This window comes from Nannobrachium achirus (genome assembly GCF_963921795.1).
Source record: "Nannobrachium achirus genome assembly, chromosome: 9".
Classification (NCBI taxonomy): domain Eukaryota; kingdom Metazoa; phylum Chordata; class Actinopteri; order Myctophiformes; family Myctophidae; genus Nannobrachium; species Nannobrachium achirus.
In genome coordinates, this window is record NC_137818.1 from 54,261,558 (window position 1) to 54,282,972 (window position 21,415).

Here is a 21,415-nt window from a genome sequence, read left to right on the forward strand (position 1 = left end):
CCTCTCTCTCCCTCTCTCTCTGCATGTCATGTGCGCCGCATGCTTTTGTGTCACGGACTTCCTGCTCCAACACTTTGGGGACACAAAGGCTAAGGGCTTTCAGAAAATGCACGGGCACTGTTAGTGTACATACGGCTATCGTCAAGACAATGTATGATGGCCCTCCTCCTCCCTCTGCCTTTAATTTAGAAGCGGCTTGAACCCCTTTAAACCCTGTGTATTAGCCCAGTGGTTCTCAACCTGTGGGTCGGGACCCCCAGGAGGGTCCCCAAATTATTTTTGGGGGGTCCCCACAGATGGTTAGCTTTATAATGTTCAACATTGTTTTCTCACTCAACTGTAAACAAACCAACATAAAGTTTGAGTGTATAGAGGGTATCTGCACATTTCGAAAGTGACAATTTAATACCTCTAAATACCACTAATTAAACATTGGCCAAATTCTCAAATATTAGAGGCAGAAGTTGTTAAAATAGACAATCTACATGCTCACAACGCGTCGCAACACGTTGAGAGCATGTGAGCATGTACTGTAGATCTGTTATTTTCACAATAGAACCGTGTTATATAAAAGGTAATGCCTCAACTCTTAGTGCTCGTCAGGGTGGGGGGGTCCCCAGTTAATATATGATTATTTTGGGGGTTGCAGCCTGAAAAGGTTGAGAACCACTGTATTAGCCGACCGTGGTCCACCACTGGGTTCTATACGAGATCCTCCAAGACTTGAGTATTTCCCTCTATACAAAAATCACACCTAGTGTGAAGTGAGCAGTGCTATTTATGAGTTAATTCTAATCACAGCGCGTCCTTCGGACCCTGGACGCACAACAATCTTGGGGCCGTATCTGTGCCAAGATGTAGGCCAGATCTATAGGCCAGATGTAGGTCATATCTAGGCCAGATGTAGGCCAGATGTAGGCCAGATCTATGTCATATATCTAGGCCAGATGTAGGCCATATCTAGGCCAGATGTAGGCCATATCTAGGCCAGATGTAGGCCAGATGTAGACCACGCTTCGGAGCCCGGAGATTTTTTGGGGACCAGACAAAGCCGGATGTTGAAGCTTTAGCTCATTCCAGAAGCACCGCTCAAAAACTGAACATGTTGCCTTGCAAGGAATTGCGATCTTGTATTGTATTGTATTCTCAGTTCGCCTCCAGGTTAACGCCATTATGTGGTTAAATCTTCTGCACCTGCAGATCACAGGGAAACTATTATAGGCCTATCCTGACAACATTGCGTGTCACATGTTTCAGCCTCTCACAATATATTCTAAAGTATTCAGCCACGCATGCAGCCAAATAATTGCCCTATGATTTGCCTCCTTAGAGGCAAATAATTACCCCACGATATGACCGGTATGTTATTTTCCATAAGCACACTAACACTGAAATGTCTATTGTCACTGTCCGCGTGTCTGTCATTACTGAGTCCACACACAATCATCCATCCATATAGGCTATAGACAGGCAGACAGGCAGTGCACCTGGGAGCAGGAGGGGCTTGCATGAATATAGCTCACTTCAAACCAGAGGCGTCAATTGGGTATGGCAAGCTATGGCAGCTGCCATACCTTGGCTACAGGGGGAAATAATAAAATGTACTTTTCATCCATACCTGTTGTTGCTAAGGTATGGCAACATGACTGGTGTCTTGCACGTGCAAGACACCAGTCATGTTGCCATACCTTAGCTTTTTTCTGAACTGACGCCACTGCTTCAAACAGGAAGTAAATATTACAAATGTCAACTTGTCATAACCTGGTTATTTGTCTACCTACCTCAAGCCATTTCACCCTCTCTCGCTCTCTCTCTCTCTCTCTCTCTCTCTCTCTCTCTCTCTCCCCCCCCCCCTCTCTCTCTCTCTCCCCCCCTCTCCCTCCCTCTCTCTCTCTCTCTCTCTCTTTCTCTCTCTCTCTCTCTCTCTCTGCCGCTCCACCCAGCACATAGCGCCTCCTCGTTGCGCGCTGCTCTCTCAGCCTCAGAGACACACGTCTCATCGCTACAACAGCCAGCTCCGACGCAGCAGTAGCAGCAGACTGCAAAAAAGCCTTATTGGTCGCTGCTGGCTTTTGTGGAGGTTGTAGATGTGAACGCAGGTCCGCGCGATCAGAGTTCGGCTCTGATATCAATTGAAAGGGATCGAAGAGCTGAAAGAAGTTGAGTTGATGTTCCATTCGGGAACACTTCCCTCAACATCATCATGAGGGTCCGTCTTTGATTTTTTTGGATATTGAACAACAGTAACCTGCTGCGAAGTTCAATATCCATCTAAAGGAGTTGATCGGGGATAGAGAACTTGCGACCTAGGGCGCAATTTACGCAAATGGATAGACGCGCTCCGGCTCTGCTCCTCCTGTGGGGCTACTGCTACTGCGTGCTGGCCGACACCGTCTTCTCCTCCAACTTCACGCTGGACAACGAGGTCCACTCGAGCTTCATCCACCGCCGGCTGAAGAGCCAGGAGCGCCGCGAGATGCAGCGGGAGATCCTCTCCATCCTGGGGCTGCCGCACCGGCCGCGGCCGCATCTCCACGGCAAGCACAACGCCGCCCCCATGTTCATGCTGGACCTGTACAACGCCATGTCCACGGAGGGCGACGAGGACCGGTACTCCTACCCCTACCGGCCCGTCTTCACCACCCAGGGGCCCCCCATGGCCAGTCTACAGGACAACAACTTCCTCAACGACGCGGACATGGTCATGAGCTTTGTTAATTTAGGTAGGATCTCTTTTTTTTCTTCTTTCTAAAGACGTAGTCTGTATATCAGTGTTTCTCAAACTTTGACATTTGAAGGTCTCCACTTAACTTTGACAGTGTACAAATGGAACCAAATTAACCCGTCAGGGTTCATTTCTACACTGACAAAGTTACAGACTTGTATGGGTCAATTTAGACCCCCATAAAGGAACCTCTAAAATCAACAGGTTCTCACCCTCAATGCTTCATACATCATTCTATCATTCTATATTCTATCATTACTGTAAATAACAGTTATTCTACATTCTCTAATTGAGTAGACCAAATGGACCCACAAGGGCCCATTTGGTTTCATTTTACTCACTCAAGAGTTATCTCTAAGGGTCCATTTGGTTAGTGGTTTCAAACTCTCCATCATTTCGCTGGGGACCACCTGGAACCCCACTCTTAAAGAGCGCTCAATGTTTCCTTAGATTCCTTAGTATGTGTAGATACTGTGGTGGTGGCTATTCAAACAAAACAAAAGGCCCGATTTTCAGTTATTATTATTGACAATTATCAGGGGGGAATGCAATGGTTCAGTTCATGATCATTGCAAAGGCTATGATGATATGGCCTTCATATCACAAAAAACAAAAACAAAAAATACATCTTCTCTAAACTAAAGCATGAAGGAATGTGTGGGACGGCTGCTGGCATGCTATATTTTGAAACTGTTTCACCTGTTGAGCAGGCCATGTGTTATTATCTATAATAGAGCACCTCTGCACCAGAAGTACAATAACCGTGTTTACTGGGTATTAGCTGTTATCTAGCTAATACCTAGGAGTGTCACATTCCGGTGTGTGTGTCGCTGTCTCTCAAACAGGTGTGAAACATGCTATAATATTCAGGTGTGGAGCAGTGTGCGTGTGTGTGTGTGTGTGCGTGTGTGTGTGTGTGTGTGTGCGCGCGCGTGCGTGCGTGTGCGTGCGTGCGTGCGTGCGTGCGTGTGTGTGTGTGTCTCTGTCTTCTGTTATCTCTATGGAGCCATTCAACAGCAGAATGGGTGCAAAGTGCACACTGGGTCCTCCCTCGCATGCACACTGACAATACACAATAATGGCAATCAATGAAGGTCAAAATTGAGTTTGGGCAGTCCCTGGTTTTTATCGCCTATGCACGGTGTAATGTTCTTGTAAGGCCTAACACTACATTCTTTCCAACTCAGCAGTTTCTCAAATTGTTGGCCGTTGGAATGGTATGCCGTTTGTTTCAACACCACTTACCTTATCTAATCGGTTTGTTTTATTGGAATCCCACAGTCTTGGGTCTATTTTATTGCAGTCAGCACCACGCCGGGTGGCAGAGCAAATAATCACAACATTAACAGGCAGTGTCAGATTTATGGAAAGATAAACACATTATCATAATTCAGTTTGCTCAACAAATTATGCAGTCACTGCGATTGCCCCATGAAGTCGTGGTCCAGTGGAGTTGTGATTTATTGTTTTATTTGATAAACCTTTCCCATGATTTGGCACACGGCCTCTCCGAGACTCTCTCGCCTCGGGGCCAGACTGAATCAATCTCCGAGTCGGTTAACTATAAAGCAGCAGGATCACGCAGCAAAAGTAGAGGGAGCTGCAAAGTTTGCTTTAATCCTGGAAAGATCATTGTTGGACTGCATTGGCGAGAGAAAGGGAGGTGACACTGGTTCCTCCGTTGCACTGTGTAATTACTGTGGGAGCTGCTGCATTGTGACTATTTTTGACAGGCTGTGACACAGATGGATCTGACCACAGCTCGCAAAGTCAAGGGCCTCTTCACTCAGACCAAGGCTGTAGTGAGCTGGCAAGGGAGGAGGGAACGTGCGATGGGGAACAAATACAATAGTCAGCTTGGACTCTGACAGTCTTTCTCTAAGTAGATTTCATATCAAAGCAAAGATGGTTCACACATCAGCTATAGGGATGAAAGGATCACATAAGTAATTGTTTCTTGTCCACTTAAACCAGGGGTGGGCAACTTTAATGATGGAGAGGGCCACTATATTTTCACACTCACTCCAGAGGGCCACATTGCATATACAGTCAAAAATAGCCGATGTTCTTATGTTAACTTTATGAACTTAAAAACAAATACATTGGACATAAAAAAGACTAGTACAAGTCATTAAGCTACTACCATAGACTATAGAAGTAATTAAAGTGGGTCATGTTTGCATTTTTGGAATTGTAAGAGCTGAAATCAATAATATATCAGTATTCCGAAATTAACCTGCGGGCCACATTAAGTAAAGGACGTGGCCTCCGGACCGCCAGTTACCCTTGTATGACTTAAACCCTTATACTTATAGTCCACCGGGGCTATAGGTCTGCTACTTTTCCCAGCTCGCCAGCAAAAGTCTTTCCCAAATATAGCAATTTGTCGTGGCTTGTGAGCTTATAGATCTGGTATATTTCACAGAATGTTGGTCCCAGAATAGGGAGGGACACTTGGTTTCAATTGGTTGAAGCTGCTCAGTGACACAGCACGGTGCCTGTGAAGAAGGCTTTAATAAAAGTCAGGTTGGAATTCTTGTCAAGAATCACTTTCACTCATCCTTTTGAGACGGGAAAAAAAAACCTGTAGGATAATTTTATTACCGAGTTCCACAGAGGCCATTTTCCCCGGCTCGCCCCCGGGTCGAGTTCCACTCGTTGGCAATTGGCATGCCTTATCCCCCTGTTACCGTACATATCAAATTATCCGTGTCACTCATTTGGATATAAAGTGGCCGCTTGTCTTTGCTATGTCAATGCCATCTGCCGCGTGTTGTGTCTGTCAATAGGCTTCATTGTTATGGTTCTTCCTGGGTCTCATGTGATACCATCAAGAGCCCGGCTTGATTCAGTACAGCAGATAGCACGCTGTTTCATTACCCTTCACACGAGAGAGAGAGAGAGAGAGAGAGAGAGAGAGAGAGAGAGCTATAGGGAGAGAGAGCTAGGGAGAGAGATAGAGTTAAAGCACTGGTTCCCAAGCACTGGGTCAGGACCCATTTGTAAGAAATTCCATAAATTAAATGTCTAAGAAGTAGTGAAAATATAGCCAATCTACAACACGGCGTGAAACAACACGTTGTGAGCTTGTAGCTCTGCTGTTTTCACTAGCCTGAGTCCCGGGCAATCGTCTTAATTCCTTGGGTCTTGAGCTAAAAAGTTTGGGAATGAAGCAAGTAACAGGTTTTATTGACTAGTCACTAAGGCCCACACGTACATTCCATCCATTTAGCCTGTGTTCACAAACACCATGCAAAAGTGGTGCATCTGTCAGACATAGTGCTTGTGTGGGAATGACTGGTTTGCTTTCATATGGGCTGGTTTGGATTTTAGTCTTAAGACTAAATATTATGACAGGGGAGTATCTGATTTCACTCATACAGCTTTCATGGTACTAGATCGGGGTCAAGAGGAGAGAGGAGAGGAGGGGATTGGATGATAGGAGAGGAGAGGTGACATAAAAGGCTCAGAGCATACAGTATTTATGGCATATGACCTTTATTCATGAAATAACTCTACACAATAACTTTAAAGTGTACTAGAGGACATCTGCTCCAGTGAATCCTTATCATGGCTTTGTGAATTACCATATCATCATCCTGCAATGTTTACCCTTCTGTTCAATTGAGGTCAACGTCATTATTTTCAATGATCAACTTCCCTAATGATAAACTGACATGGTTTTCTCTCTGCCTTAAAGGACAACTTTAGCTTTTTACAACAAGGGTTCATATTTTAGATTGTAATTAAAGAATATAAAAGATGAGTGTTAAATTGATTTAATTTACTTCTTTCTATTGTTTTAGAGATTCTTATTTCAGTGGTTATGCGTAAGTGGCTAAATATGTCATTTTACACAGAATCCCATTCCCAAGGTACAACGCAACCTTTCATGGTTGGATGTGACTTATGGGGGCTAGAAGTGTTACTGTAAATAGCAATAAAGAAACTGCTGGCTTATTTTGTCTAAAAATACATATTTAGCCACTTGTACGCATGCCCCCATGCGTACGCATGCCCCACATTCTAGCACGGTAAACGCGATAAAACAATAGAACGAAGCAAATGAAAACATTTTCACACTCACTTTTTCTTTTCTCGAATTACAATCTAAAATATGAACCCTTGTTGTAAAAAAAACAAAGTTGTCCTTTAAAGAACAACAACAACAACAATCTAAGTACGTTTGGCCCACTTTAGTATTTGAACCATGTTACCATTACAAAATGTTAAAATCCTTCTATTAAACATGATTGATTGCCACTCTTGGGAGCTGATACAGTATGCGGTGTGTGTGTGTGTGTGTGTGTGTGTGTGTGTGTGTGTGTGTGTGTGTGTGTGTGTGTGTGTGTGGCTGGCCAGGGTGGGTGTGTGTTGCTATGGGACAGGCCCCAGGGCTCGGGACGTCCTCTCTCTCTCTGAGTCACCTCAGTTTAAAAGCCCAGCTGTGTAAATGGCTTACAGCATACATCCAGAATGTACACGGCTATACACGCAACACACAGGTCGCCCCGGCGCTGGGCGTGCTGCTCGCGACACGCAAAGATAACATGCCAACGGCTTGAGACAACACGCGTCCCCTCCGTCTCTGCGTCTCACGCCGCGGTGGCACTTTTCCGTTTGTGAAAGAGTCACGATGAGTACATACAGTATGTACATATTTTGTATTGTTATTATTTTATTTTTTAAAGTTCTGCATAGCGTAGAGCAGTGGTTCTCAACCTTTTCAGGCCGCGACCCCCCCAAAATAATCACATTTTAACTGGGGATCCCCACCCTACGAGCACTAAGAGTTGAGGCATTACATTATGTATGACACGGTTCTATTGTGAAAATAGCCGAGGCGTTGTGAGCATGCAGATCTGCTATTTTCACAATTTCTGCCTCTAATATTTGAGAATTTGGCCAGTGTTTAATTTGTCATTTTAGAGGTGTTAAAAAGTCCTTGAATTGTCACTTTAGAAAAGTGCAAATACCGGGCGCCCGCTGGCCTGGTGGTCAAGGCGCATACCACATACTAGGCTATGATGCCTGCTGGCGTCGCCGGTTCGATTCCTGATCCGGATGACCTTTGCCACATGTCATTCCCCATCTCTCTCCCCATAAAAAGCCCAAAAACAAATCTTTAAAAAAAAAAAAAAAAATTTGCAGATACCCTCTATACACTTAAATGTTATGTTGGTTTGTTTACAGTTGAGTGAGAAAACGATGTTGCACATTAAGTTAATCATCTGGGGACTCAATCCACAGGTTGAGAACCACTAGTGTAGAGAGACAGGAAACATCGAGAGAGAGAGAGAGGGAGTGACACGCAGCAAAGGTCGTCAGGATCAGGATTTGAACCCATTAGAGCCTACAGTATGTTGTAATATGTGCCTGGACCCTGATTGACTAGAAAAAGTCTTCATCTTTCCTTTTCTGTCTCTCTGTCTCTCTCTCCCCCTCTCTTTCTCTCCCTCTCACACTCAAGGACGCACGCACGCACTCGTGCTCACGACTGCGTATTCGATAATTGTTTAATATGGTCCCAGCCATCCCTAGTGGCATTAGCCCTTAGCCGCAATGAATTAAAGCATTTCCCCTCAACAAACCACAGCTTCCAGCGCTTTGGTTATGCTTGGCTTCTTTTGGCCTCCGCGTAGTTCCACCACACATTGACGCCGGGGCACACACACACACACGCACGCACACACACACACACACACACACACACACACACACGCACACGCACAGAATTCCCAAACCGTGATGCCAGATTCATCCGTTGCAACCTACCCAGGAGGGCACAATGACTTAGATGTCTGCTATTTGCATCCTGCACAGCGGATTAACAGTAGCAAGCAACACTGTCACCGGTGTGACCGGTGTGTGTGTGTGTGTGTGTGTGTAGGGGGTTTACAGCCTGTTTATCCCAGGTGTAAGTCCTTACTGTAAAATGTTATCATCAGATGTGTTAGTCACCGCTTCCTCCTTTCCCCTGTTCTCATGCAACCCTGCATGGATTAAACTAGCCTAAGGTAATTGTGAGGAAATGAGTGTGAGTGTGTGTGTGTGTGCGTGCACACACGCGCGTGTGTGTGTGTGTGCGCGTACGTACGTGTGTGTGTACTGAGAGTTGAAATGAGAGAGACAGCATGCTCATGTGCATATTTGTTTGTGTGTGCGTGTGCACACGCTTGTATGTGTAAATAAACATTAAATTATGCTCCTTCGTCCTGCGGCATTTTCACCAAACCAAACCCCATACCAGGTTGGTTGATGGGTCCCTGGGTGTGTCTACCGTCGTTGTCGGGTGGAAACCTTGTACGTCCAAGACCGTTCGTTTTGTATTTATCATTTTAAAAACGAACTAAACTAGTGAAAATAGCAGATCTACAAGCACACAACGCCTCGCACCGCGAGGCGTCGTGTGCTTGTAGATCGGCTGTTTTCACTACTTTTGTGCGACGGCCTTGTATGATGAAGCAGGGCTTTACTTGGTGAAAAAAATTACACATTTGAAACTTGGAGATACGAGGGTTCTGCCCGACAGTGACGATACACTAGTCCTGCAGTACATTAGTCTATTTGCAGGGAGTGTGGGGGGGGGAGGGGGGTGGGGGGGGCTGTTAAGGCCTCATAATGCATCCGTGGGCCTCGCACATGTGAGCAAATATCAGGGCCATTGACAAAGGCGCACTGCCGGGGTGCATTTTAATTGTCCAATGTTCTGCCGCAATTAATCTGCTCCAGATGTGTGAAACAGTTGACTAAACTGAGTTTGAACAGGTCTAAACAAACCAAAAGTCCTCAGGCACTTCGTTCTCAACCCACCCCCCACACTCCTAAATGGACCGACGTCAAATTACCGCATGTACATAAATTACCAGAGGTACACAATGGAGTTGTCCAAAGTATACAGCAAGGGGTGATGAATACCCGTTGTGTTTACGTTTCGGCGCATTGTATAGCTCGCAGAAAAGCACCCTTTTTCAGTAACACACACACAGACCACACAGCCATACGAAGCTATCTGAGCCACGGGACGGAGAGCTTGATACTCGTCTCAAACAAACAAGCCGTAATTCAACATAATGGCCAGCAGATTTCTTAAATTAGAACAAAAACAAATAGCCTGTCATCAACTCATATTTACCTCCCGTGAGCGCGAGGAGGGTCATTAACGCAGGTGGGGCTCGTTTGAGTCCCAACGAACGGCAGCAGGTAATTATGCCCCTGTGTGTTACCATGGCGACCTGACACCTGCCCTCCCCCACCCACTACCCACACCCCTCTCTGCCCCTCTCCCTTGGGAGCTGGCATGGAGCTCTCTCTCTGGCAGCCCTCTCCTTCTTTACGGCCCGTGTTTAACAGGGAGCTGATGGAGGAGCTAGCGGGGAAGAAATGTCTAATTAGGTCGATTTGTTCGGATTCGTTAGAGAGCCCGCCGTTTGAGCGGCAGAGAGTTGTCGGCTCGGATGTGCATGCGCTCGTGAAACCCCTCCCCGCGCGCGTCACACCATGGACCACAATGGGAGGTGTCGTGGATAAGGATGGGATGATAAGCGATATTATCGTTTATCGAGATGAAAAACACTTCATTTATCGTGATATCATCCTCTGTCATGCACTGGGTTCAATTCACCTTTTATTTGCAGAGCTGCATATCCGGTTCCACTTAAACCCTCTATAATTGGTAAAAGGTACTTATAATCTACATATTTAATACAGTCTTTTTTCACTCTCTATGAAACGTCTTTGCCAAAAAATAGCCGATCCGCGTTGTGAGCTTGTAGATCGTCTATTTTTTGGCAAATGTACCGCTCCAGGATAATGGATTTTGTTTATCGCGATAATATCGTAAATCGCGACTTCTTTTGTCACAATAATCGGGATGTGAAATGTTCATTTTGTCCCATCCCTATAGTGTCGTGGCAACAACATCCAGCATTTAACATCATTTCGGGGATGCTCTGGTGCAGGGGTGCCCAAAAGGTAGACCGTGATCTACCAGTAGATCACCAAGGGTGTGCAGGTAGACCACATGACATGCCTCTAAAAATATATAATTAAAATGTAAAAATAATATGTCAAGTGACATCAAGAAGGGCCTGTCAGCTCCCTTCATGGCTTCTAAAGTAGGCAAACCTCCAATGCAATACTTTGTTCAAGAGCCAGTAGCGTTACAAAGAACCCCAAAACCTACCACTTCCATACAGAATGGGATGAAGACATTTTCCCCCAGTATTTCCCATTTATTTCCCCCTTACAGAAAGTGTGTTTGTCTAAAATGTAACGCCAGTGCTGCTATTCCAAAGCCCCCCTCAGGCCCTCAGCTAAAACATCTTGGATGAGTAGATCATGTTGAGCTAGTCATTTTAAAAGTAGATCTCACGTCAAAAAAGTGTGGGCACCCTTGCTCTGGTGGATGGATGGAGACTGAGTCTCGGTGCAGCTCCTCAGCCTCTCACCAACTCACACAGGTTCTGGTATTATCCCGTGTCTTAAGCCGACATCATAGTCGCCTGGGCGGTGGAAGGCTTTACACCGCGGTGTAGTCTTTTCGAGTCTTTTTGAGTCATGAAACTACAACGTTACATCATTCCTCGCGGTGGAGAGCTTTCCACCGCGAGTTCCAACGCATCTCTCTGTTTTTACTATCAGACAGACAGGCTCTACACCTCGTTCACTGATTGGTCAATCTAGACTAGTCAGTCACGGTTAATAGGACTCCACCGTGGCGTACTATGATGTCCTGCACTTATTTTCTGACTTGAGGTGGAGAGCTTTCCACCGGTGGATAGCTCTCCACCATACACTCTGATACGGGCTTTACGAGCAACTCGTTCTCTCCTCCTCACCCCTCTTTCGCTCCTTGCATTCCTCCGGCGCTGCTGCGGCCCGCCTGTGGGGCTGAGGTTAATACAGATGTTTCTCTCCAGTCTGCCGGCCAAAGCAGCTGTGCAAGAGAAACTTTATCTCTTCTTCGTCCAGCAGGCCCCCCGCCCCCCCTCCTCCGCTCCCCACTACCCGTACTCTCCACCCCGCTCCTTTACTCCGTATCAACAGGGGCGTCACAAGGGGGGGGAAAGTGGGACTGAGTTACTAGGGCCCAAGGTGGAGGGGTCTTAATTATTTTATAATTTAGCTATGTGCCGCGCTGCAAGCTTGTAGATCTGCTATTTTTGAAAAGTCGTGAAAATGTGTGCAAATCTTTGAATATGTATTTTCTAAGCAAACATTAGTAACTAAAATGTTGCTTCTGGGGGGTCCCTGGAACTAAATATTTTGAGATGGGGGTCCGTGGCCAAATACATATCATTTTGGGGGTCCTTCACATGAAAAGGTTTGAGGACCACTGACATACCGGTAGATGTGAGCTTGTATATCTGCTATTTTTCAATAGTTAAAGTACCCGGGGCCCTGAATTTGGTGCGACGCCCCTGCGTATCAAACCTCCTCCTCTGCGTTCTCCCCCCGTGCACGATAAGCACAGCCGCGGCGTGCCTTCACACCCGGGCCTTCCTGTATATGAGCGCTGAGTCTGACCTTCCTGCGCGCAGTCTTAGCCCCGGTATAGTGTCGTGTTTGTGCGTCCTGCCTCCAGCCCTGCCCCCTTTATAACCAGTGGTTTGAACCCCCGTGATCCCAGACGTAAAGCATTTCAACACTTTCTCAAGTTCTCCTGTGGGGTTCCTTTTTTTTCTCCTTCTCCTGTTCTCTGTCTGTCTGTCTGTCCGTCTGCCTCTCATTCTCTCTCTCTGTCAGGCATGTGCACGCATAGACATCAAAGGGGGCTTGAGCCCCTGCCCTTTTTACCCGCCTGTAAAAAGTGATCTCTCCAGACCGTGGATGCAGTTTTTTACTATGGTGAATGAAATGCAAATGCCCCCTTTTACCTGAAGGCAGCATTCAAGAGAATTGCCTTGTCCAAACTCTCCTGAACTTGAACGCAGCAGCTTATGTTGAAATCCATGCTGTATGCCACATCTCCAAGTAACGCCTTGATTATACTTAGTTGAGTGTGGTATCAAGCACTGAAAATAGCCGACCTCCAAGCTTGGAGGTCAGCTATTTTCAATATTTTCACCAAAAGGCCCTTTTAGAAATTTGAGCCTCTGCCTCTCTAAAATTCTCTGCACTTCCCTGCTCTCTGTTGACCCATGTGTCCAGGATTAGGACTATAGCAGTCGTTCCTGTGTGTGTGTGTGTGTGTGTGTGTGTGTGTGTGTGTGTGTGTGTGTGTGTGTACAGTCTGTCCTTGAGACTGACATACTGTTACTCCCCTGTACCCCTCCCATGGACTTAAGTGATCGCTTGGTACACATGCTCCCAGCTACACACGCACACAGCACACACACACACACACGCTGGCACAGGCGCATACACGTACCGGTACAAGTTCAAGCATAAGCACACAACGCCAGGCACACACACACACACGCACGCACGCACACACACACACACACATGCACGCACACACACACTTTGTTTGTACTGAAGGAATGTTTCTGGAGCTAATTACTGTCAGTGAGTGTGTGTTTTATGGTAGCTGCTGGACGGGGAGTGAGCTAAGGCAGTGGAATGCAACAGTTGGTACAGGTATCACTATCCACGCCCGCGTGACCTTCCGCTCCTACCTCATGCAACACGTATATATACAGTATATCGTCGTTGTCGGGTGGAAACCTTGTATCTCCGAGTTTCAAATGTGTACGTTCTTTCGCAAAGTAAAGCCCTGCTTCATCGTACAAGGCCGTCACACAAAGGTAGTGAAAACAGCAGATCTACAAGCACACAACGCCTCGCGGTGCGAGGCGTTGTGTGCTTGTAGATCGGCTGTTTTCACTAGTTTGAATCATTTTTAAAAGGATAAATGCAAAACGAACGGTTTTGGACATACAAGGTTTTCACCCGACAACGACGATATATATGCGTTGTTCCCGTTGCGGTTTATGCAGTGGTGGGAAAAGTACTCCATTTCTTTTCTTCATCAATACTGCAATATAGAAATACTCTGTTACAACTAAAAGACAGGAGTTGAAAGTACTAAAGTATTGGCATTTTAAAGTACCAAAAGTAGAAAGTACTGATTATGTGGAATGTCCCATTTCATGTTTTCAAGTGTATAAAAATAGCAGATCTACAAGCTCGATGCGACGCATTGTGAGCTTGTAGATCGGCTATTTTCAAATGGCCGAAATGTATATAGGGCCGAAGTGGTTAATGTATGTTTTGTAATAATAATCAAAATCCATAAAGTAACTAGTAACTAAAGTTTTCAAATAATTGTAGTGGAGTAAAGTACAATATTTGCCTCTGAGATGTATTGGAGTGAAGTAAAAGTACTGAGAATTGGAAATACTCAGGTAAAGCACAAATACCTCAAAACCGTACTTAAGTACAATACTTAAGTACATGTACTTAGTTACTTTACACCACTGGTCGCCAGTCCGGCGCGTAAACCAACAAAGAAAAAAAGCCACAAACGGCCACGACGACCCACTTTTCTGTTATGATCGGGGCTTACGCAACAACGCACGAACGGACAAAAGATCACAAACGGTCATGTCCAAAAATAAACATCCCCTCCTTTCTTTTTTTTTTTCTCCCTCCGGCCAGCGGAGCGCGGAGCCATGAATATTCACCTGTAGGTTATACTGGAGCCTCGGCCGGCGGTGCGGAATGACATCTGGACGCGTGTAGCCGAGTCTCTCAGTGGTCTTCTTGGCCCGGCCAAGGCACTTGCTGTGCGAGATGATGAAACGCGCCGCGGGTGGGACTTGACATTGTGGCGAGTTGTCAAGAGACACAGATGTACGGAGCAGCAGGCGCTCTGGCTCGGCAAGGAATACATGATGGACGGAGCTCTGCTCCCGGCCAGGAATGCGCCGGGCCAGAGGAGTACTGAAGCCATGTTTTCTATTCTAATCAGTGGCGTCGGTTCAGCAGAAAGCTAAGGTATGGCAACATGACTGGTGTCTTGCACGCGCGCCTTCGCACGCGTGCAAGACATGTTGCCATACCTTAGCAACAGGCATGATGAATTTATTTTAAGAAGTACATTTTATTTAAGGCAGCTGCCATACCTTGCCATACCCAATTGACGCCTCTGATTCTAATCAACAGTGGTGGAAAAAGTACTAAATTATAAGTATAAAAAGTTAAAGTACTCGTTGTGCAGATTATCCCACTTCACAAGTTCAAAATGTAAACAAATTATTTGAAAATAGCCGATCTACAAGCTCATCACGACACATTGTGAGCAGACGAAAGAGAGTGCAGCTTGAGTGAGCTGCGAGAATGTACAAGTGAAGGAGAGGCAAGAATGAGTGGTTTAGCATTCAGTCACTTATTCTTCTTCCATCAGGGATATTGTGGCCTTGTGTTATCAGCACTGACCACCAGAAATGAGTGTGAGACCCCCCCCTCACACACACACACACACACACACACACACACACACACACACACACACACACACACACACACTCACGCCCGCGCACGCACCCACACATACATGAAAGAGGGTAGCAACTAGCAAGCTGCAGAGTGGGCCCAGATGTGGGCCGGAGAATGGCCACAGATCCTGCTCCAATGCTGCTGTGAAGACAAATGGTAAAACAGAGAAGAGAAGAGAAGAGAAGAGAAGAGAAGAGAAGAGAAGAGAAGAGAAGAGAAGAGAGGAATGACAAATAACAAATGTTTGTGGACAGGTTTTAAATAGAGACCGTGCTTTTATTTCCTGTTCATTGTGGGAACATCATGAGCCCGGAGAACACTGATGTCAGAACGACTTTCTGTGTGTTTTGTAGCGCGCAATAAAACACTATTTTAGAGCCACCCTTATTCTGCCCCGCGTCACCAGCTGGACTGTGTGTGTGATGTGTGATGCTATAGTCGCTACGTTTTTAGCGGAAGGCCGTAATGCTCACCAGATTCCTCTGGACCGGGCCCCGGCCACTGCCAAAATCAGAGCTTGTAAAAAGCCCAAGCAACAACTGTGCACGAGTGTTTTTATAAGTGATGAAATATTGCGAGCATTTAACATGAAATATGAATCGAATGTGACAGGTCGCTGCTTATTTAGGCGGGCGTACAGCTGCGTGCCTCGTGTTTCCTTCGCAACTATTTTGTTTATTTTAAAACCGAACGGCCTGTAATTAAACTAAATAAACAACAAGCTCTTAAAATCAGGGTGCCAAGGTGCCTGTCATGTGTACGTAAGATTGCCCGCCCTAGGGTTTGGGGGGGGGGGAAGGAATTATAAAAAGGTTTATGTAGGCAACTGGGAAATCTCCTGTAGTGTGCGTGCGTGCGTGTGCGTGTGTGTGTGTGTGCGTGTGTGTGTGTGTGCCCGCACACGGCTGTGAGCATACACGCGCGCGCGCCGTGTCTTTTTTGTGCGCTTGCATATGCCAATGTCCGCATTGTATGTGAATTCTCCTGAGGTCTATAATAAGAGGCGGCTTGGCTGGTTGAGGAGGGAGTGGTTGCTGCGGCCGCAAAATTAAAGAACATAAAAATGAGGGGATGAGGGGAAGAAGGGAGAAGGGGAAACCAGAATGACTGTGGGCTCCACGTCTCCTCCAGTCGCGTCGTTCTCCCCCGGCTAAGAGGAAGTGCAGATGGTTACAGTGGCATTAGTTGACAGATCCCGCACTGCTTGGCAACCCGGTGGCTCCGTTTCCCTCCGTCTATCCCCGCTCCCCAGGGACGTGCAGAGAATGTTGGAGAGGCAGGGGCTGAAATTTCTAAAAGGGGCCTTTTGGTGGAAATATTGAAAATAGCCGACCTCCAAGCTCACAACGCGTCGCGCTGCGACGCGTTGTGAGCTTGGAGGTCGGCTTGGTCGTACTTGATACCACACAGAACTAAGCATAACAAAGGCAATACTGAAGATGTGGTGTATGGCTTGTAGATCTGCTATTTTTGGCTTAAGTTCTCAGAATATGGACGCTAAGGTTCAAGTGGTTAATATAAAAAAGGAGAAAAAAATCTTCTATCTCACAACGATTTGGAGGACCCCCTGTAGTAACTCTGAGGACCCCCTACCTAGGGCATGGGTTCCCAAACTTTTTGGGCTCGGGGCACCACTATAAACTTCCTTTCTACATAGAGAGGGCAATTCTTTCAACCTAAGATGCTGCATTCAAGTTCAGGAGAGTTTGTACAAGGATATTCTCTTGAATGCTGCCTTCAGGTATGGCATGGAAAGAGGGCATTTACATTTCTTTCACCACAGTAAAAAAACACATTCATGGTCTGGAGAGGGCACTTTTTACAGACGGATAAAAGGGCAGGGGCTCAAGCCCCCTTTGATGTCCATGTGTGCACATGCCTGCCGCTCTCTCAGCACATATAAAACACCACAGAACAAGCGGCCGCAAAATGCACTGAAGCTCAAAGTAGTCGGCTCTTGTTCAAAGGCCGGGGAAGGAGTCTTTCTTTAGCCGCCTCATAGAATATCTCAGGACAGATCTCGGCGGAGTGGAGTGCACACATGGTCGACGGCGTCGCCGCTGGTTTTCCAAAAGCTTCCTGAGGTGACTCAGTAGCGGCGTTAACTGCCGGATCTTCGAGTCAATATAACGGCGCGGCTTCTTGGGTCCTCACCGCTTTTTTGGCGGAACACAGCCGGGGACGGTGGTGCCCCTGTAAAGCACAGGGCCCAGAGAGGGCCCTAACCTCAGTCAGACACATTCCTGCAGAGTCCCAGGCTGTTTGCATGTCGTCCAGTATAAATCTCTGGTCCGCAAAGGGAAATGCACCTCCATAACGGCCAGTGAAGCGTGAGGTGGAACCCGGCACTAAACTTTATGGGATATGGAGGAGGAGGTGCAGGCCGTCTCCGACTGCTCCACTAAGAGACAAGAGAGGTCACTCAGCCACCCATTAGTATATGCACTGTATACATGCAGTACGTGCATGCATGTATTATACGGTATACATGTATGTCGTCACTGTCGGGCAGAAACCTCGTATCTCCAAGTTTCAAATGTGTATGTTTTTTTCCCCCGTAAATTTAAAGCCCTACTTCATCATACAAAAGTGTCACATAAAAGTAGTGAAAATAATAGATCTACAAGCACACAAAGCCTCGCACACTGTATACATGCAGTACATGCATGCATATTTTATATACATTGTATATCATCACTGTCGGGCAGAAACCTCGTAACTCCAAGTTTCAATTGTGTATTTTTTTCCCGTAAATTTAAAGCCCTACTTCATCATACAAAAGTGTCACATAAAAGTAGTGAAAATAGCAGATCTACAAGCACACAACGCCTCGCACCGCGAGGCTATTTTCACTATGTTAAATCGTTTTTAAAATAATAACAAAAAAGGAAGGTTTTGGACATACAAGGTTTCCACTTTCCACCCGACAACAAAGATATACAATTATATACAGGTACGTGTATGTATATACATATATTATATCATATAGGAGGTCCCATTTACGTTCCAGTTTTAACGGCCGTGTGTTGGTGCAGGCCGATGGGTGGTTGGGTGGGCGTGGGGATCACCGAAAGAGACAAGACAGTGGCGCCGGGCAAGCGTGCGGGCGACCCCGGAAGAAAAAACAAATGTATATAACGACAGCAAAACAGCAAGCTGAAGGGCTAACCGGGGTCCGCTAATAATCACGGCCCGGCCTCAAGGGCGCGGTTTGCCCCGGCGGCCACGGCGGGATGTTTTGTTTCCGTCTTGAGGGGCCTATAGTCTCAAGAACTCAGGCCGCTTCCGGGCGCGCCTCCTCGTTCCGCTTTTCCCACATGTACTGCTTTCCCACATGAACTGTAACATACCGTATGTACGGTATAGGGTAGGGTACAGTCCCTGTCACTGTCAACCCCAACTGTTGGTCATGGGGAGGTTGTGTAGACCAGTGATTCCCAAACGTTTTGAAGCTAAAACATCTGGCTTTGTCCGGGCTCTGAAGTGTGGCCTACATCTGGCCTACACCTTGGCACAAAGCGCTCAAAGTTTGTTTGTACGCCCCAGAAAATGTACAAGCTCTGATGATTGACCTACTGCAGTGGTTGTCAACGTTTTCTGGCCGCGACCCCCCAAATAATCATATTTGAACTGTGGACCTCCCCCACCCTGACTAGCACTAAGAGTTGAGGCATTACATTTTGTATAACACAGCGTTGCGAGGTGTTGTGAGCATGTAGATGTGCTATTTTCACAATTTCTGCCTCTAATATTTCACTATTTGGCCAGTGTCTAATTTGTCATTTTAGAGGTATTAAAACATCCTTAAAGAGGTGGTGCCATGATTTTCCCCCCTCTAAAACATGATTATCAGGTATTATGATTATACTAGGAGGAAGATTATTTCCAAAAAAGTGTACAGAAAGAGTTAACATTATGTTTTTATGTGGCCACACCCACCAGTTCATTGGTATGCGTGGTTGTCATGGTGGGTGGTGACCCAGCTGAAGTTAGCCACACCCACGTATGTTGGGTGAATGGTAATTAGGGGAGGGGTTGATTCTGTGATGTAATAAGTATGTGTGTTTTTGGACCGGCACGTTTGACCCCACAAGGTGGCAGCCTACAGCTAAAACCCAAATAGAAAGGCAATACATAATTGCTCATAACAACCACACCAGGGGGTCTAATGAAGTACTGTCAACCTCCTAGACACATGAAAACCAGAAAAAGTACAAAACTATGGCACCGCCTCTTTAAATTGTCACTTGAGAAATGTGCAGATACCCTCTATGAACTTAAACTTTGTGTTGGTCTGTTAACTGTTGAGTGAGAAAACAATGTTGCATATTAGGTTAATCATCTGGGGACCCCCCCAAAATAATTTGGGGACCCCCCTTGGGGTCCCGACCCACAGGTTCTGTACAGTACAGTACACTGTACAGTACTGTACAGTGTACTGTACAGTACTGTACAGTACAGTACACTGTACAGTACATCTGGCCTACATCTTGGCACAAAGCGTTTGCAGTTTGTTGTACGCCCAGGGTCACATTGGCCAAGCTTTTTTTTTAATATACTGTATCCTTTTTAAAGCAAACATTTGTAACTCAAATATTTGATTCTGGGGGGTTCCTGATACATAATATTTCAAAATGGGGTCGGCGGTCAAACACATATAATTCTAGGGGTTCTTGACGTGAAAAGGTTTAAGAACCACTGACATAAAAACATGTGTTTTTCCAAAACTTTAGAAGGATTTAGAACACATTTATAAAATCCAAAGATTATAATATCCAAAGACTTTTCAAGATTTTTCAAAAATAGTAGATCTACAAGCCCGCAGGCGTGGCACTCGGTGCTGCTGTGAGCTTGTATATCTGCTATTTTTCAATAGCTAAAGTATACAATAATTCCAGGTCTAGACAACCTCCACTGTGTCAGGTTGTCGAATCAAACAGATTCTTACATGTTTATTACATGAGCTCACGGGAGAGGAACATAAAACACTGTGCGGCAACGTAGCTCTCTGGAGAATGCCGGGATCAAACCATAGTTACACACACACACACACACACACACACACACACACACACACACACACACACACACAGATAAGAAGGTAGAGCCAAGCTGTACTCAAAACAGTAAATACCATGCCTGCGTACATCGGCGTGATTTGATAATATTCATATTGTCAGAAGAACATTGTCATGATAAGGCCAAGGGTGAACAACAGTTGTTTGTCACACGATGTTTGTCACACAATGTTTGTCAAGACAGGTAATTACCAGAGCCTTGTATTAGAGAGTTTCGCCAATGCGGGATTATGGGAGGTCAGAAACAGCACCGGTCACGTGGTTCATGTCACTCGAAAATGACAACTTCCCCTCATGAAGTGAACAGGAGTGACGCGACTCTCTCTAATACAAGGCTCTGGTCATTACGAACAGCTGATATCAAGGACCTTACATAGGCTAACAGTGAATATAGGAAAGCAATGCATGTTGTACATAAAGAGCACTTCGTCACTGTCGGGCAGAAACCTCGTATCTCCAAGTTTCAAATGTGTACGTTTTTTGGTAAAGCAAAGCCCTGCTTCATCCTACAAGACCGTCGCACAAGAAGCGCACAACGCGAGCACACAGGCGTTGTGTGCTTGTAGATCGGCTGTTTTCACTTGTTTAGTAAAAAAATGTAGATGATAAATACAAAACAAACGGTTATGGACAAGGTTTCCATTCGACAACGACGACTTGTTTGGTTTGAGTGCCAGGTTTATGTATGAACACTTACTCCCTTTGCAGTTATTGTTTCTCGGCAGCAGGTGTAAACACAACACACACGCACGCACGCACACACACACACCTTCCAGTAAGTTAATGATTGTTAGGAGAGGAATGAGTATAAGTTCTAGTAGTAGAACTTCCCGGGGAAGCAGCAGCAGCAGCAGTGGTGCTGCATGTCAGGCCCCCACAGCAGTGTAAATACATCACACAGCCATGATGTCATCAGCAGTTAGTTCTACCAGAGGGCAGGATGTGTCCTAACGTGGTAATGGCTCTGCCGTGGCCACTCACCCACCGTCACCCAGGAGATCAAACCCTTGTTCCTCTCTTTATAGGGTAAACATCTTGAGCAATCTCCCCCTGGTCTCTCTCTCTCTCTCTCTCTCTCTCTCTCTGTCAGGCACGTGCACACAAAGACACCAAAGGGGGCTTGAGCCCCTTCCCATTTATCCGTCTGTAAAAAGTGCGCTCTCCAGACCAT

At 46.0% G+C, this 21,415-nt stretch overlaps 2 protein-coding genes across 2 annotated transcripts in view; both read left to right on the plus strand.

Annotated features, from left to right (window-relative positions):
• Positions 1-21,415, plus strand: part of LOC308291714 (peroxisome proliferator-activated receptor gamma-like) — a 163,466-nt gene that overhangs the window by 75,163 nt on the left and 66,888 nt on the right. The window lies entirely within an intron of this gene.
• The window catches only part of bmp7b (bone morphogenetic protein 7b), a 54,489-nt gene continuing 35,155 nt past the window's right edge, over positions 2,082-21,415 (plus strand). Inside the window, exon 1 of the mRNA XM_080734190.1 lies at positions 2,082-2,723. Coding sequence (XP_080590316.1) covers positions 2,327-2,723 — 397 coding nt within the window. The 5' untranslated portion in view covers positions 2,082-2,326. The remainder of the gene's footprint in view (positions 2,724-21,415) is intronic.